General features: G+C 52.3%; 1 protein-coding gene across 4 annotated transcripts in view; it reads left to right on the top strand.

Moving 5' to 3' along the window:
• Positions 1 to 14,104, top strand: part of CHRM4 (cholinergic receptor muscarinic 4) — a 41,956-nt gene extending 27,852 nt beyond the window's left edge. For 2 of the 4 annotated variants that reach the window (XM_037900175.2, XM_037900172.2), the window contains exons 2-3: positions 8,934 to 9,026; positions 10,873 to 14,104. In XM_037900175.2, coding sequence (XP_037756103.1) covers positions 9,014 to 9,026; positions 10,873 to 12,350 — 1,491 coding nt within the window. In that variant the 5' untranslated portion in view covers positions 8,934 to 9,013 and the 3' untranslated portion in view covers positions 12,351 to 14,104. The remainder of the gene's footprint in view (positions 1 to 8,933; positions 9,027 to 10,872) is intronic. The other 2 variants (XM_037900173.2, XM_037900174.2) reach the window with 2 other exon arrangements.
• Positions 14,105 to 16,901: the final 2,797 nt, after the last annotated feature.

The following is a 16,901-nucleotide window of genomic DNA, read 5'->3' as shown; positions in this document are numbered from 1 at the left end:
AATCCTGCACTGATCAAAAATGAATGAATCTTCACTTAGCTCCAAAACAAAGCCACCACGCAGTTTAGCAGAACTGTTTGTCTCTGGTCAGAAGAAAGCCGGACTGGAATTGCAGGGGTGAGGTGTATCAAGCTTAAGGTGCATTGGGCAGAGCTGAGTGTGAGGGACCCCCAGTACTGGAATAGCAGGTGGTGCTGCAAATTGGAATTGAGATGTGTGCAGTGTTCAGGGACCTGGGGAGGGCAGGGTTGGAATAGCAAGGGGGCTGTGAGTCAGATTGAGGGGCATTCTTAGGGCTGGGTGCAGATGGGCCCAGGACTAAAGTAACAAAGGGGGCCTGCAAGGTAGGACTCTCTTCTCTGGTGCCTTCTCAGTCTGTGGCTACATGATACCAGGGCTGGATTTTAGCAATACTTCGAGGGAAGGCAGCTTTGTCTAGTGATTAGAACAGTGGCCTACACATCCGATGTCTTGGGTTCTAACAGGGTGGTAACCAGGGTGGTGCGAGTGAGGCAGCTGCCCAGGGTGCAAAGCCGGAGAAGAGGGCGGAAAAATGGGATGGACGGGAAAAAAACACAATAGGGGGTAGAACTCTGCAGAGGGACTGAGATCCCGTGTGTCCCACCGGACCCACTGCCATAATAGCGGGAGCAGGATAAAAATTCAACAAACAATGTGGGAGCGAGTGGGAGTGGGTATTGCAGGGCGGGATGGGAGCAGGATTAAGAAATAGTCTCATGCAGGGCTGTAGTAGGAGGCGCAAATATGCTTGCTTGTTCCATGTGCTACAATACCTAGTTACAGCATTGGGTTCTAGTACCAGCTTTGCCACATGCTTGCAGCGTGACCCTGGGTGAGTCACTTCATTTCTCTGTGCTTTAGTTTACTGGGCTGTAAAATGATAGGTGCAGTGACACCTGTTTCCAAAACAGTTTAATTCCAAAGGGTCATTTTTCAAAGGGTTCTAACTTAATCTCTTACCTTGTTAGCTGAAATTTGCCCTGTTTATTATCAGACCAGGAATGATTTTTGTCGAAAATAGCGAATACACAGCTCAGCCGTTTCTGAGAACAAAGAGTGAAAAATGTCAGTGACTTTTTTTGCTTGTTTTTGAACAGTGGCAGCACCTCAGAGGCAAGTATGAAACACTTTGGCAGGAATACTCATTCAGTAGTCCAATGACACCTGGTGTCATGTGGCCAGTTATGCCATGAGCATACATACTGTTGCTTGATGTGCAATAACATGAATGCTTCATAGATTCTAAGGCTAGAAAGGACCATTAGATCATTTAGTCTGTTCTCCTGCATAACACAGGTCATAGAATTTCACCTTCCTCTACGGTTACCTCTGTATTGAGCCCAGTAATTTGTGTATGAGTAAATCTGATCTTTCAGAAAGGCAGTCAGTCTTGATTTGGAGACATCAAGAAATGGAGAATTCACCACTTCCCTTGATAGTTTGTTCCAGGGGTTAGTCACCAAGAATGAGGAGCCATCCACGCACTGGCACTCACGTTTCCATGGACAAGATGGTCTCCTAGGATCACAATGCATTTGCTCATATGCATTAGAAAGTGAAGTGGGAAATCGATTGTTAGAAGTAGGATAATACGGTGTTTATGGAGCCCTGACTCCTTTGACATATATGGACGGAAACAAAGGCCCCTGCATTCTTGATCACACGTAGTGCACTGGGCAAAGTGTTCAGCTGCTGCCGAGGAGATAATTGCACTGGATGAAATAACTGTGTTTATTTCATTTTTTGTACAGCAGGATAATTAATAATACTGTGGGGTTTTTATCATTCTGACCCACCTCCCAGTGGACTGGTGACTGCTTGCATTATTTACTTTACAATGGGGCACCTTCTCAAAGCTCTGTGCATCTCTGACACAAGTTACAAGAGCAAAAGTTTAAATAGCAGCTTATCTGCACCTCCCCCATCCCCAACCGCCTGACAGTCTACAGCTCTCAGCCTCTGGGGAAATAAACCTCTCTTCCCCCATGCAGATCTAATCCCCTTTAAAACGCCTTCAGAAGTGTTTTTTGGTCTCAAGAAAAGGGCAAGACATTCTTCTGATGTGGAGAATATGTTTCTACAACTGAATGAAAACCCCCCTCCAAGGCTTTCCCCAAGCTTGAAGATCCCATGCTGAGGCATGTGAGGATTAATACTTAGCTGGCCAGACAGCTGGAGGAGGAATTGGTTTGAGGTTTAGGTGGTGGACTGGCACTCTGAAGACAGGGTTTGCTCAGGTTCCCTGTATGTCTTGTTGTTCGTATTGCCAAAGCACTGATGGCTCCATTGAGGGATCAGAGCCCCAATGTGCTAGGTGCTGGATAAACACAGAACACCCTGCCCCAGAGAGCTTAAAATCTAAACTCTTTGGGTAAGGCACCATTTCTCCCTGCATCAATTTCCCATCTGTAAAATGGGGATAGGTCTTCACTGTCAGGTCTGTGAGGTGCTCGTGGTGGTGGGGGGCCACAGAAAGACCTAGATGGATCTTATCTGCAAGAAGTCTCAGGAGCATAAGGGCAGCAGGATAGAAAACAACTCATAAATTACAGCTGAAAAGCCAAGAGAGGCATGAGGACAGAAATTGAGTTTGTTCCAGCTTGTTGGTGAAAGTGAGTCTGGGAGAGCATCCGCTGCATGCGCTGGGTGAGTGACAGGGAGTGCAGGGAGCAAATCCAATTGGCGTGGAAGTTTATGGCTCCTGCTGGTTGTCATCCCTATGAACCCTTTCAAAAAGTCATTTGGTCTGAGCCAAGACTGCATCTTCCCTCTGACTCCTGTGTTAGTGAGCAGAGAGGAGGAAGCAGACAGAGGAGAGGCATAAAGAGAGAGAGATGGAGACAGAGAATGAGACCGGAGGAAAGAAGGAAATGAAAGTGGGGGGAGGGGAGCGAAAAATACAAGGTGGGGGTGAAGTAGGACAAAAGGTGAGCGAAGGGCAAGAAAGCCTGGAGCATGTGGGGGAGCGGGGAGATGGAGTGAGTGTTTCATGAAGAGAAGGATAATAAATTTAGGAGTCGACTTGCCCTGAGGGAAAGGAGAGTGTTTTCCTTTAACACGGGAAAGGAGAGTGTTTTCCTTTAACACGGGAATCCTGGGACATTGAGGGGTGGCAGGCCCACTGCAGTCCCCACCCAGATCACACTCCTGCCTCCCCCGCATTGTCTAGCTTCAGGCTCCTCAGGCTTTTCCGTAAAGTGCCCTCCATAGAGAGAGTGTCCCAGGCATAGCTGCCCTCCTAGTCATCAGTGCCCGGCCCCCACCTCTCCACAGCCCATTTCCCATCACCCAGCCCCGATCCCCAGCTCCCTCCCTCTCGCCAGCTCTCCCTCCAGTAGCACCTGCCACATGAACGTCTCTGAGACTTTGAAACAGAAAGAAATTGTCTGCGTTTAAAGTGAATATCAGCTGGGAAAGCTGCCAGGCCAGTCCCAGGGGGCACTTGGACCCTGGGTGCCCCGTGCCTCCAGCCAGCACATCCTGAGCCTCAGAGCTTTCCAAGCAGCACAGCTGGTGATTCAGCTGATGTGTCCTAGGGTGGCTGCAGGGTGAGGTGCAGAGAAGAGCACAGGAACAGGGCAGGCAGAACAGCGTCCCCCCATCCCCACCCCCAGCCATGCCAGCCATATGCCGTGCTCGCGAGCTGAGAAAAGATGGCAGCTGGCACTTAGCAATCCGGTCTGTGCAGGGTCCTGGTTCTTGAGCAGTAATGTTGGAGATGCCCAGTAAGTGGCGCTCATGGGTCTGGGGAGTGGAGAGTAATAGGGAAGTACCCCTGTTGGGGAGATTGTGGCTCTGGTGAGTAGCACTGAAACGGACTCTCCCATCCTCTGATCTCATATTTCTTCCTGTTTTTTGGGAGAGGTGGGACAATCACAGGGAGAGAAAGAAAGAGAATGGGCCAAATTCTGTCTGTTACACTGCTGGAGATTCACAATAACTCCAATGAGCTAAATGAAGTCACTCTGGATCACCGAGGTGTCACTGAGACCAGAACAAGACAGGGCCCAGGTGGCACCATTCGCTTTTTCTCCTTGACCTTGTGCACCACCAGCAGCTCGGATGGTGTGTTCTGCCGAGATGCAAGTCAGCCTGTAGAAGACGCTCACACGTATTAGTACGGACCCTGCTAAAGACGGGCGTTTGTTTTGAGCTTTACCGAGTGAATTTGTGTCCCTTCTCCCATCCTTTGAGGAAAGGAGCCAGACTCCTGTCTCCCAGGCCAGTGTGTTAACTGCTAGACAGCTGAGGTCGTTCTGTGGGGCCCCAGTGCAGGGACGTCAGCATAAACCAGCCAACTGTGCCTGACTTGTATTTCCTTCGGGCTGAAGCCCAAGCTGCTAGAATGATCCAGGGCAGAAGGGGCTGAGGTGGGAGCTGGCCTGGGGATGTTGAATGGATAAACACCGGGAGTGAGCCCCCGCATGGTAAGCACAGGTGGCCTGAGCTGAGGAGGGAGCTTAGTTTGGGTCTTTGTAACTTTGCTTGGCCTTTGTGGTACCCCAGGTGCTGTGTGTCTCTGCCTGACTTTGCCTGCATCCAGGAGACTTGTCTGCAGGGCTGTAATGGAGCCTAACACGCAGCGTTGTGTCACTTCATTACACTAGGGGCCCAGTTTGTTACCTCCCCATGGGCCCAGCCTTCAAAACTGCAGGTCAAGTGCCTTCAGAGGGGCCCAGGGCACTTAATCACTCTAGTGATGAATGGAGGGCATTAAACACCCCCTGGGGGATAGGATCCCGCTGGAGAAGAGCTGGTATTAATTAATTAATTAATTCATAGCATAGCTCCCAAGGCCACAGACACAGCCCACCGCAGGAACCATTCCACTTTCTTTCCATCCATAGCGGTCAGCAATTGATCCCTTCTGTGTTGGGGCCTGATTTTCCCTTCGATCCCAGGCCCCTGGGAACTGGCTGTCCCTTACAGGGTGCTCTGCAGGTGCTGAGATGCAGGCTTGGCCTGGGCTCCTGTAGTATTTTTTCCATAGTCCTGGGCCCTGCCCCTGACTGTTTCAAAGTTAAACCTGGGCGTGGCCAGTGTCTCAGTCTTGCTCAGTGAGAGCGGTGGGGAAAGGAGAGAGAGATGGCCCCTGAGGTAACCAGGCCCTGGCTCATTCAGGGCTTTGCAGATGCAGATTAAGACCTTAACCTGGATCTGGAACTCAACTCGGCTGGCAGCCAGCTCAGCGTGAGTGCTGTTGTGACGTCAGTCAGTCTTGCTTAGGTGCTGGTCACTGTGAACTAGCCCTTGTCAAACCCAGGCAGGGGGGACTTGCCACAGCCAGTGCATGGATCATTGTCACAGGGGTGCACTGGAGAGGAATGATTGATCAGGTCATTTGGCAACCCAGAGGTAACAGGTTACCTGTGTTTCTAGGAGCAGTGAGGAGTCAAGCAGGATCCTGAGCCTATGCCCCACTTTCACCTTTAGCAGGCAGTGGGTAAAGTGACCATTGTTACAACAGGGCCTCAAAATGCTTCCTCGCTGACCTGGGCTAAGTTGTAGCAGCTGCTCTATTCGCAGGCTCCCAAAGCACTGTGGCTGCACTGCTAGTCTGCATCTGTCGAGATGGCATGTGAGCCTGTGACAGGGCTCAGTCCTCCCTTAGTGGCCTCACACTCATGCTAAGTAAGAGGTGCTAGGATCAAATCCCCTGGGACTGCCCCAGTTGGGGAGAGGAGAAACCCATCGCTGGTCTCTGGGCTTCGTATCCAATGGATGAATGGAGCCATCTTTGAGAACTCCATATATATCTAGTGCTGGGGGGAGCAGCCTCTCGGTGATCCATGGTGTCAAAGGCTCCAGGGCACCCGGCAGGATTAGCACGTCCGTTGAGTATGGGAGCTGCTTCCGTGATGCGTCTGGCTCAGAAAGCCAGTGGGAAGGCCCCAGTAGCAGGAGGGTTTCTAGGTGTCGCTTGCTTTCCTGTTACCCCTTTCACAATGAACTTTCATAAAACCAAGAGGTGGGACTCTTCAGAGAGTATCATCCAGCCACAGGGAGGGGTCTCCTCCAGCGCCTCCTCCCCTGTCCCAGGGCTGGGCAAGGTTTTACCCTCCCTGTTCCTTTTGGCTCGAGGTGCTCTCTGTATTCCTGTGCTCTAAAGCTCCTTCAAGCACCGGCCCAGTGGCTTTGTGACTCTTGGTCTCAGAGGTTTGAGTTCCCAACCTCTCCCCAACTGAGGACAGCCACTGAATCTGATTTTCCGCTTTGCATTGGGAAGGCTCTTGTAAAACATTTTATTTGTCCGCAATTCAGGTCAGGTCTCATGAGGCCCTCTCCTTTGGCTCCCTCGCTTCCCTCCCCTGCCTTGTGCTCTCTAGTGTCTGACTGGATCCTGTCATGGCTAATGACACTGAAGCTCTTCTAGCCCAATGCCTAGTGAGTGCCCCAGATCTAGGACCCCATTTTCCCCCAGTAGCACCCAGTGGGCTCCAGTGAATCAGGCCTCTACCAGGAAATGGGTTTAACAGCCTCTGGGGCAGGTTAGGTGGGCTTCAGTCAGGGTGGGTCGAGCTTCTATCAGCTACCCAGGGAGAAGCCCCCAAAGGTTCTGCTGCTTTAATGAACTCTCCAGAATGTGTGGCTCTGTAGAACTCGGCTGGAAATACCGTGAGAGGCAATGGCCTCTCAGTGCCACGGTGTCCGGCCCAGACTGCGTTCTAGACGTACTGAAGCATTGTCTGTGGCCAAGGGCAGGCAGGGTGTGAGACTCGCTAGGTGCAGCAGACCAGGTTGGGGTGTGAATCAGACAGGAACTGTTTCCTTTGCCAGGGTTTGCAGCTCTCACAGTCACTCCTTTCCCTCAGGTCTCCAGATACACTATGTAATAAGTACCTGTAGATTCTGCCCCTGCCAGGCCACTTTGCATGGAGTCTCCTGAGTTTCACTTACAGTTGTGTGTGGGCTGTGGAGTCATGGTGCTGGCTGCTTTCTCAGGCACTCCTCAAAGAGTCACGCTTGCCCCGGTTTATTCATGCAATAATTATGGGGCTCTTGATGGCTCACTGAAGGAGATGGAAATAGCCCCAGGTTGTCAGTGGCCTGTTCTCTTTCCTGCTGGTACCAAGCTGGCATAATGGGACCTGATGTCTCAGTGGCTCCCCTGGGAAGGGGGTAAGGGCTGCTCAAGGAATTAAAGGTGCCAGGGATTTCTTCATCCCATTAACATTCTGCAATAGCTGCCTGCAGCCAAACTAAATAATTGTAGCTCCAGGCTGACAGTGTGACCCAGAAAGCAGAGCCATGTCTAGTGAGTGAGCCACATTGGCTGAGGGTGTGCATGTGTTTGTTTGCTGGGGTAGGGATAATCCCCGTGCAGGCAGGTCTGTCCAGTGCAGGGGAGGCGGGGGCTAGATAATCCCTCTTTCGCTTGTTGGAGAGAATGGAGGGTCTTGACACTAAGCTGTGGGGTCAGAGGCCAACAGTCCCAGCCCAGGGTGAATCTTGGTTGGGTTAATCAGACTGCAATGGATCCACTCCTTAGTGAAATATTTATCAGGTGCAGATATGCGTTAGTCACTCAGGGTATGCCTACACCGCAGTTAAAAACAAGCAGCTGGCCCGCGCTAGCTGACGTGGGCTCGTGGGGCTTGGGCTAAGGGGCTGTTTAATAGCAGTGTAGATGCTCAGGCTTGGGCTGGAGGTGGGGTTCCAGAACCCTGCAAGGTGGGAGTATCCCACTGCTCAGGCTGCAGCTGGAGCTCCAGGAGCCTGAGTCAGCTGGCGCGGGCCAGCCGGGGGTGTCTGACTGCAGTGTAGACATAGCCCAAGTGGCTGGCTCATTAGTTCTATTTGCTCATGAGACTCTGAAAATCAGACATCAAGCAAGATGCTGTGCCAGGGCCAGGGGGTTAAATGCAGCTCTGCCCAAGTTGCAGCCCCTGTCCCTGGGTTTCTCCTGGGGGACAGTAAGTGCAGCGTGGGAGTGAAAGGCTCCTGGTATCGATGGTGGGTACCCAGTGTCTGTGCAGTGAGAGGATGGGGAGAGCTGCATTCAGCCCCCTCTGTGGCTGGGCCTCTGCACAGTTCCTGCATGTTACAAGAGCATGATGAGGATTGTGTGGGGGCATCTTGCTAGACGTCGTGTGTGGCTGTCAGAAGGCGTAGAGGGGGTCAGTAGGCATGAGGGGCAGGAGTGTTATGGGGGAGACCGATGTTGGGGAGCAGCTGCTGGGGGGACCTTGATGAGAGAGAATCAGGCAGCACATGGGGTGATGTGGAGAAGGGATGCAGCAGATGATTAAGGAGCACTTGTACTTCTAGCACGAGACAGGCAGACCCTCTCCAGCTCACACAGGTTTTGACCCTTTGGGGCACAGGTGTGGCTCACGCTCAGACCCACTGGCAGTCTGGTCTGTCACTCTGGTGCTGGCATGCTGCATGGCTGGTCAGCCCCTGGTGACTAACCCGCCTTGGGGATGTGCACACAGCAGCTGGGAGGGGCTTGCCACTGCAGGCAGGCAGACACTTTAGCTCTGCTCAAGCTAATGTGCTAAAAATAGCCTGGTGGCCCCGCGGCACGGCCGGCAGCCCAGGCTAGGCACTTGAGTACCGTCCTGCCCAAGGCCCTGGGTATGTACTTGGGTGGCTAGCCCGAGCCGCCACCTAGGCTGCTGAGCCACAGGGCTATTTTTAGTGCACTAGCTTGAGCAGACGAGTGTCTATCTACCTGTGCTGGGAAGGACCTTCCCAGCTGCAATGTAGACCTGTCACTTGGTGTGATGCTCACATCTCTTTATTCCATCAGCTGGACCTGGCAATTCAGCCATTTGTTGAATAGTGAATATTACTGGATACACGCTGATGTTCAGAGATTGCCCCAGATGCCATATCTCCTAAAGGGGTTTCTCAGTGCTGCAGGTCACACTCTCATTACCTAATCAGGGGTCTGCTCGTCTCTCTTCCAGGTCTTGCTTTCCAGAGGGAGCCATTTCCTGTTGGAGACCCACGTGAGTTCTCCCCACACCCCAGCACGAGCTTTCCCAGGATGCCAGGCCCTGGTATAGCCCATTATTTTGTTTGGGTCTGTAGTGGGTCATGAAGGCCTAGTGATCCTCTTTCTCTTCCCTGCAATCGCCCCCCCTCCCCCCCAACCCCAGCTGTTCCACATGAGACAGGGACACAACTGAGGCAGTGACATATACACGACAGCCCAGTGCTCACCATTAGCCTGGCCGGGGAGCTGGCTTCAGGCCACTAGAATTGTTACAGTGAACAGGGTTGTTCAACCCCCTGGACTGCACCTCTCCTGAGGGTTGAAGAACATCAGTGGCCAGTGGGGAGATGGAGAGGAAGGTTGCTCAGCTGCTGCCCAGGCTGGACCTGTCCTTTAGATAAACACTGGCTGTGTTCACTTCCATGGTTGTTGGGTTGGCCCCTTTCACAAGCACCCAATTCCCTTTTAAAATCTTGGGCTGAACGGTAGGGGGGCTGTTCAGAGAGAAGGCCAAACTTCCTGCATTCACCATCAGTTTCCATCGCTCTCCTGAGGTCTGGTAAAACACCTGCTGAAAATGGCATTTCAGCAGGACAAGGAGGCACAAAGAGACCTAAACCTGCTGCTTGGCCTTGCCACAGAAGAGGAGCCACTGCAGCTTCCCACCCCACCAAACCATTCTCACTCTGCTTCATTTTCCCACGGAATCCATGTAGCCCCATCAGGGTCCTGCAGGGAGCAGGGGCCCTTTTAGGGTTTGTCACCCAGCACAGTGCAAGAAGCAGACAGCAGAGGGCAGGATTTCCATAGCAAATGCCTTGAGGATGGGCTGGGAGCTCTGTTAGCTGGACCCTTCCTTTGGCTTCACTCTTTAGAGCTTTCCTTTGGAGCTTTTTGTGTCTCCATAATCTCATGCAATGATTAAAAACAAAGCCGAGAGATGCTTCCAAGGCTGTTCCGCTTTGGAACACAAACTGCTGCCATGAACAGCTCCTGGGGAGAGGGCTGCAGGGGCAGATGGGCATGGTACAACACAATGAGATTTTCAAGCATTAGCTAAAAACAACATTGGCCTGGGAAAATGCTGAGGTTTAAAGAGACACAACTGCTGAGGCTGTGCAATCACTCACTCAGCCCAGACTCTCCCTGCATGCTCTCACAGGGACTGTTTTTCAGCTCCAGCTTCAGTTATGGGGAGGCAACAAGAGTCTTTTCTCCAGGTTGTGAGCGAGGGAAGGAGGCCTGAATTCACTCCATTCCTCTGGGTGCAGTATGCAAGAAGGGGATTGGACCTGTTCTGCTGCTAGTTACACTGGTACCATCCCAGTACAGCCAATGGAGTGTAAGGGGTATAAGTGAGCAAAATTTGGCCTCCTCTTGACTTAAGTCTGCATCATTTCCCTGGCTCATTAATATAGATGTAATAAGAAGAAAGGCCTATGAAAACCAAGATGCCCTGTCTACATGCCTCAGTCCTGACCTACAGCGTTCCTGCTCCTCTCCCATTATTCTGCCCCCTGCTATTCCAGCCCTGGGCTGTTCACACACAGCTCTGTTCAGACATCTCAGTCCTAACCCAGAGCCTCCTGCTATTCCAGCCCTGGGGTCCTCTTATACAGCTCTGCTGACGAATCTCCATTGTTTTAAAAAGTCTAATAGTCGGGGCCAAAAAGGGCATCACCGGGGAGCTAGAGGATATGGGAAGAGGTCTGGGGGTGATAGGAGAGAGAAAATTGGGGATAAAACTGCCCCATCCTTTTTTGCAAAACCAAAGACAACATACATAGAAAAATACTGTTAAACTCGTAGGAAACTTGGTTAAAGGAGCCCACAACTGCAGAAGAAGGAGGGCAGAAGGGAGAAGGGTGCCTATGTGTAATATTCTTCCTTTCGCTCCCTCCCCACTGCAGAATCCATGCATAACCTCTCTGCTCAGCCCTGGCAGATGAAGATGGCCAACCTTACCTATGACAACTTCACCAATGGCAACCGATCTGAGGTGGTCAAGCAGCATCCTTCCAACCAGTACAAAACAGTGGAGCTGGTCTTCATTGCCACGGTAACTGGCTCGCTCAGCCTGGTCACTGTGGTGGGGAACATCCTGGTCATGCTGTCCATTAAAGTGAACCGCCAGCTCCAGACTGTGAACAACTACTTCCTTTTCAGCCTGGCCTGTGCTGACCTGATCATTGGGGTCTTCTCCATGAACCTCTACACGGTCTATATCATCAAAGGCTATTGGCCGCTGGGGGCCGTGGTGTGTGACCTCTGGCTGGCGCTGGACTATGTGGTGAGCAACGCCTCTGTGATGAACTTGCTCATCATCAGTTTTGACCGCTACTTCTGTGTCACCAAGCCCCTGACCTACCCGGCTCGAAGGACCACCAAAATGGCTGGGCTGATGATTGCAGCAGCTTGGATATTGTCCTTTGTTCTCTGGGCGCCTGCCATCTTGTTCTGGCAGTTCATCGTTGGGAAGAGGACAGTCCCGGAGCGGGAGTGCTACATCCAGTTCCTATCTAATCCGGCCGTGACCTTTGGCACGGCCATCGCTGCGTTCTACCTCCCTGTGGTCATCATGACTGTGTTGTACATTCACATCTCACTGGCCAGCAGGAGCAGAGTGAGACGGCACAAGCCTGAGGGCAAGAAGGAGAAGAAGACTAAGCCACTCAGCTTCTTTAAGAGCCCACTGATCAAACAGAACAACAACTCTCCCAAGAGGGCGCTGGAGGTGAAGGAGGAGGTGAGGAATGGTAAATTGGAGGACCAACCCTTAGCACAGACAGAGGCTGCTGGTCAGCAAGAGGAGAAGGAGACTTCCAATGAATCCAGCACAGTCAGCATCACCCAGACCACAAAAGAGAAGCAGGTGGCAGAAATCTTACCAGCTGGGCAAGGGCAGAGCCCTGCCCACCCACGGGTTAACTCGACCTCCAAGTGGTCCAAAATTAAGATTGTCACCAAGCAAACTGGTACTGAATGCGTCACGGCCATTGAGATTGTCCCAGCTAAGACAGCGGCCTCTGCCCAGAATACCCTCTCAAACAATCGCCCAGCCAATGTTGCCAGGAAGTTTGCTAGCATTGCCAGGAGTCAGGTGCGGAAGAAGCGCCAGATGGCAGCCCGGGAGAAAAAAGTCACCAGAACCATATTTGCCATCCTGCTTGCCTTCATTCTCACATGGACTCCTTACAATGTGATGGTCCTTATTAACACCTTCTGTGAGACCTGCGTACCCGAGACAGTGTGGTCTATTGGGTACTGGCTCTGCTATGTCAACAGCACCATCAACCCAGCCTGCTATGCCCTCTGTAATGCCACTTTCAAGAAGACCTTTAAGCACCTTCTCATGTGCCAGTACAGGAACATTGGCACAGCTAGATAAGCTGGCACTGAGGGACTGCTTGGCAGGATTACAAAGACTCATTCCTTTGCCTCTCCTTTTAGGGGGTTCTCTGCTCCCCACTCACAAGAGATGCAGACTGTTCAGAGATTCCACAAGATGCCCTTCTCCGAATGCAGCTGTAAGATGCAGCTCTTTCACTTGTTCTCAGCCTGGGAGAAGGAGCCCTCAGACATACATAAATCAAAGAACAGCTCCTCTTCCTACACAACCCCTGACTCTGCACTGGAAGAAAACAAGGAAGAGGGAACACCAGAGGAGTGTCCCCACCAACAGGTTCCATGGTTACTTTGAACCCCATGTAGCTCCTCCCTCTGGAGATGTTGGCTGAATTAGCAGCTATCTTTGCTCGCTAGGTAAAACCGTGGAGTTTCTAAATGGGGTTCCTGCTGATTACACCTGTGTCACAGTGAAGTTCACTGTGCAATGAGACATGATGTAACTGAAATCCCTTCTTTCACTCCTTGAGCTTCCTGATGGCTTTGCAGTGCGCATGGAGAGAAGGTTCCTGGCATCAGGAGGGGTTCAACAGGGTCTTAAACCACATACTGCCCAAGAGAAAAAGGAACATAGATCAGCCACTTTGTCATACATCAGGTGTCAGATGATTCCTTTTGGACGAACCTGGACTGGATGGAAAAGGCCTGTTAGATGACCCAGACCATCTCCCTGGGGCCAGGACAGGATTGTTCCCGGTCATGCATTCTCTAGTGGCTTTAAACATCCCACGAGCTGAATGGGGTTCTCACCCCTTCCCTCTGGGGCGGTGACTCCACAGCCTGAGCCATCTGCCAGTCTGAAAGTCTTTCCTGGGAGTCAACCTCGGGGTTCCCTTTCTGAACTCCATCCCATCCCTGCAGGGGCCGGACAGAGAGAGACTTGTTCCTAGATGAGCAGCATAAAATCAAATGCCACCCTGAAAAACAAAAGAGCTTAATACTGCAAAGAAAAAAAAAGTCAGTGAGAGATTTATCTCCACAGCCCTGAGGAATTGTGACCTCTGGGAACTGTGTGTGGCAGTGTTAAAAATAACTGCCCTTGGGGGCTGCGCTGCTCGCAGGACAGCGGTGCAGAGCAGCCTGCAGGGGGAGCTCAGCTAGCTAGAAGGGAGTGGGGAAGAGGCTGTGGAGTTGCTTGGTGTGGCCAAGACTCCCTTAAGGTCGTATGGGTCACTGAGTATGTTCCCCTAGCAGGTGCAGAAGGGACACTTTGCCTATGGGGTTCTGGACCCTGGGGGAAGGGACAGGAAGGCGTGACAATGTGGACCTCCCCAACGGCTACTGTCCCCAGTGCAGACAAGCACCCAGGGGTGTGAGAAGGAGCTGGCCGCAGAACTTTGTAAATGGATGTAATCCTCTCATCAGTGTTGTCATGGAGTCCTCAGCATGTGGGGTTCAATGTAAATGTACAGCCCAAATCCTAGCGTAGTTGTGTACAGGCCAAACCAATTCATGCTGTTGCTCAGCTTCTCCCAAAGTCAGACGCCGTCTTCCCTCTTGGGCAGAGTCAGACAGCTGTGTGGGGCACAGGCGATGTCCTACATGGGTGGGCAGGGGGGATTACACAGGTGCACAGTGTCCATCAGTGGCTGGGTGGGACTACCATGTGTCTATACATGGGGGTCTCCACCCCCCCACCCCCAGGGATACTGTGCAACTTAGACAAAGGCTGACGTTTTGCCCTGCGAGAGCATCAGCCTCACTGTCACTGCCTTTAGGATAATTTGCATAGTGTTACCCAAAATGCCTTGCATTTTTTTTTTTATCATTACAACTCCAGTGAATAAAGGAATCGAACCTGAGACCAAAGGCCTTTCAGTGAGTAATTCGTTCTCAGGAATCTGGCTTCAGAGTCCAGCCTCCTCATGGACCCTGGCTGTGAGCCATTGATTAGGCTCTCTCCCCAGGCCCACTGGCCTCTCCAGCAAAGCCTTCAACGTGCTGTAGGTGGTGCACATGAAGGGTTGAAAGAGAAACACTAAGCCTGAGGTGGTGCTGCTCCTTACACAAGGGGCTCTGTGGCCACCTAGCAGGGAAAGGTGGTTGCCAAACTTCTGTACTCTATGGCAGGGTCTTTCCCCTTTGTTTCAGCCCATGCTGCCTGGAACAGAGCCTGATCTCCTTCCCACAGTACCTCCTGCTGGCCAGAACACATCTGGCCTCTCCCCAATGTGTCTGCCGCTGCAGTGCCCCATGTTATTACTTCTTTCCTCTTTGTTTCATGCTCACCTTTTGCAGGGCTGGGAGGGTCTGCATGTGAGGCTGGCCCAAGCCTGCAGCTGTGGTCTCGCTGTTCAGCACCATGTGGGGTGGGGCAGCTGAGGGGGAAGGGAGGGGAGGGGGGGTTTCTGGTCTACCAATTTGTGCTATAGCTGCAGCAATTCAGGCTGGTACATGCCCACTTCACAGCACATTTTGTTTTATTGGTGGCACAAAACTGCATTTGGACACTAAGGCAGACTTTGCAATTGGCTTATGGGCCCCTAGGGGGCTGGCCTAGTCAGGCATCTGGTCCTTGCCCTGGCTGGGTGGCTCTGCTGGCAAGGGGACAAGCTGTTTCATTAAGGAAAATGAATGTCAATTGGTTCAGCTACATTTGTCCTTTCCTGGTCCAGTGGTTTATGATCAGGGGCTTTCTGGGGCTTCTCAGTCACGGGGCCTGACACCTCCTACCATGGGCAGGACAGGTCTGGGATCAGCGGTGCAAAGAGGGGCCCCCCCCTGGAACACAGAGGGGCCTGTGGGGCCAGCACACACTCTGCCCAGGGGCTGCCTTACACAGCATACGCCCAAGCAACTTCTCATTCGTCTTAGGTCTGCTTTCAATCAGCTCCATCCCTGCTGGTCTGGTAGTGATTACCCTGCAATAGCTGAGGAATGCCAGTGAGCACAGGTGCCTGGGGGCTGGGATTTTCTCCCTTGAAGGCACGGGGGAGGGTTCAGGGGAGGACTCAGGCAGCTGCCTCCTCTGTGAGGGGGGTCTCCGGCTAGAGGCCTGAGGGCCCCTGCCTGCAGTGATCTCCAACCACACGTGGGCCATTAGACTGGTGCAGTGGCTTCAGCTAACCCCATATCTGACTGCATCAGCCTCTTCATTGGGGCAGTATAATTGCAGAGCCACACTGGGCTGGGAATGAGGTGAGGGGATTTAAAGAATACTTGCACAAGGGAAACATCTGGTACATTGGTACCAATGGCCCCCTGGTTTCCTCACCTACTCGCCTGATGTGTTGCCTTCGAATGGGAACTGGGAGGTAGGAGGCCAGAGTGGTTAGATACAGACTGATACAGTGAGGAGCAGGTTCCTGTCCTGTACCTCTGAGTTCCATACAAAGCTAGCTGCAGGGAAGATGCTGATGGCATTTAACTCACTGTTCTTTTAAGGTGGGGATGTGGCATCCAAATTCTGCCTAACTAAGGACCATGGCAGCAGCTTGTTGGACATCTGCAAGCCATACTGACATGCTAGAGCAGATTGCGGGCCGCTCCTCTTGGCGCAGCTGGGTTTCTGACCCCTTGGGCAGCAGCATGAGAGAGGAGAGCATAACCCACTCCTGTTGTGGGGTTCAGAGATCTTAGAGAGGAGCCGCGACGTCTGACAAGCAGCCCCTTGTGGCTTGGCCATATGCCAAATCCTTGGCAGGCCTCCCTCTGCCTTGCGCCACGCAGAGGCTAACACAGGCCTTGGGGCAGAGGCACCCTGTAACGCATTTGCCCTGCCAGAGCCTTTACCTATGAACAGTTGATAGCTCTCTGGAGGTTGACGCCACCTCATTAAGTCTCTTGTTGGCAGCCCAAGTCTATCTGCAGCCTCGCCTTGCCTCGCGTGGCTGCAGATGAACCCTCATAGCAGCATGTCGCCCTCAATCAGTGTACAACAGCCACGGGAACAAGTCAGGCAGCAAGTCCCACCCAGCCCCTCCAGTTACTTCCCTTCTGCTGCTGCTTTTCCCAGTCTTGCTGGGAGTGGCTAACCCTGGACAAGCCGTGGCTTCCTCATAGCACTGGCCTCCACAACAAGTGCTCCTGCCTTATTCTCCGCAGCACCTCCTGCTGGGAGACGCTGTGACTAGACTAGCTAGTAGTGGGTACCATCTTGTGGTTTAGTCCCATAACTAATCACCTGTGGGACCGGTCCGGTGGGAGTCCAGCATTGTAACCCATCCGGTACCGTCCAGCTGTAACAGGGGTTAGACAATCAGAGCAGGGACTTCACTGTTCCATGTGCCTGTGAAAAACCAGTCTGAACCCTGGACCGTTGCCTGGCTTGTGAAAGCTTTAAGGGCCTGTGTCAGGGTGCAGGGAGGTTACCAGCTTAGCACAAAACTCAGACAGCATTCATAGATGCATAGACCAGCATGATCATCTAGTCTGACCTCTTGCCCTTCACAGGCCACAGAACCCTACCCACCCACTCCTGTAATAGACCCATAACCTCTGCCTGAGTTACTCACGTCCTCCAATCCCGATCTAAAGACTTCAGGAGTTCCTGAGTAAATGGAGCTCAGGGCAAACTCCAGCCAGCTCATGCTTC

This window comes from Chelonia mydas, chromosome 6, assembly GCF_015237465.2.
Source record: "Chelonia mydas isolate rCheMyd1 chromosome 6, rCheMyd1.pri.v2, whole genome shotgun sequence".
Taxonomy (NCBI): domain Eukaryota; kingdom Metazoa; phylum Chordata; order Testudines; family Cheloniidae; genus Chelonia; species Chelonia mydas.
This window is presented reverse-complemented; position numbering and strand designations above follow the sequence as displayed.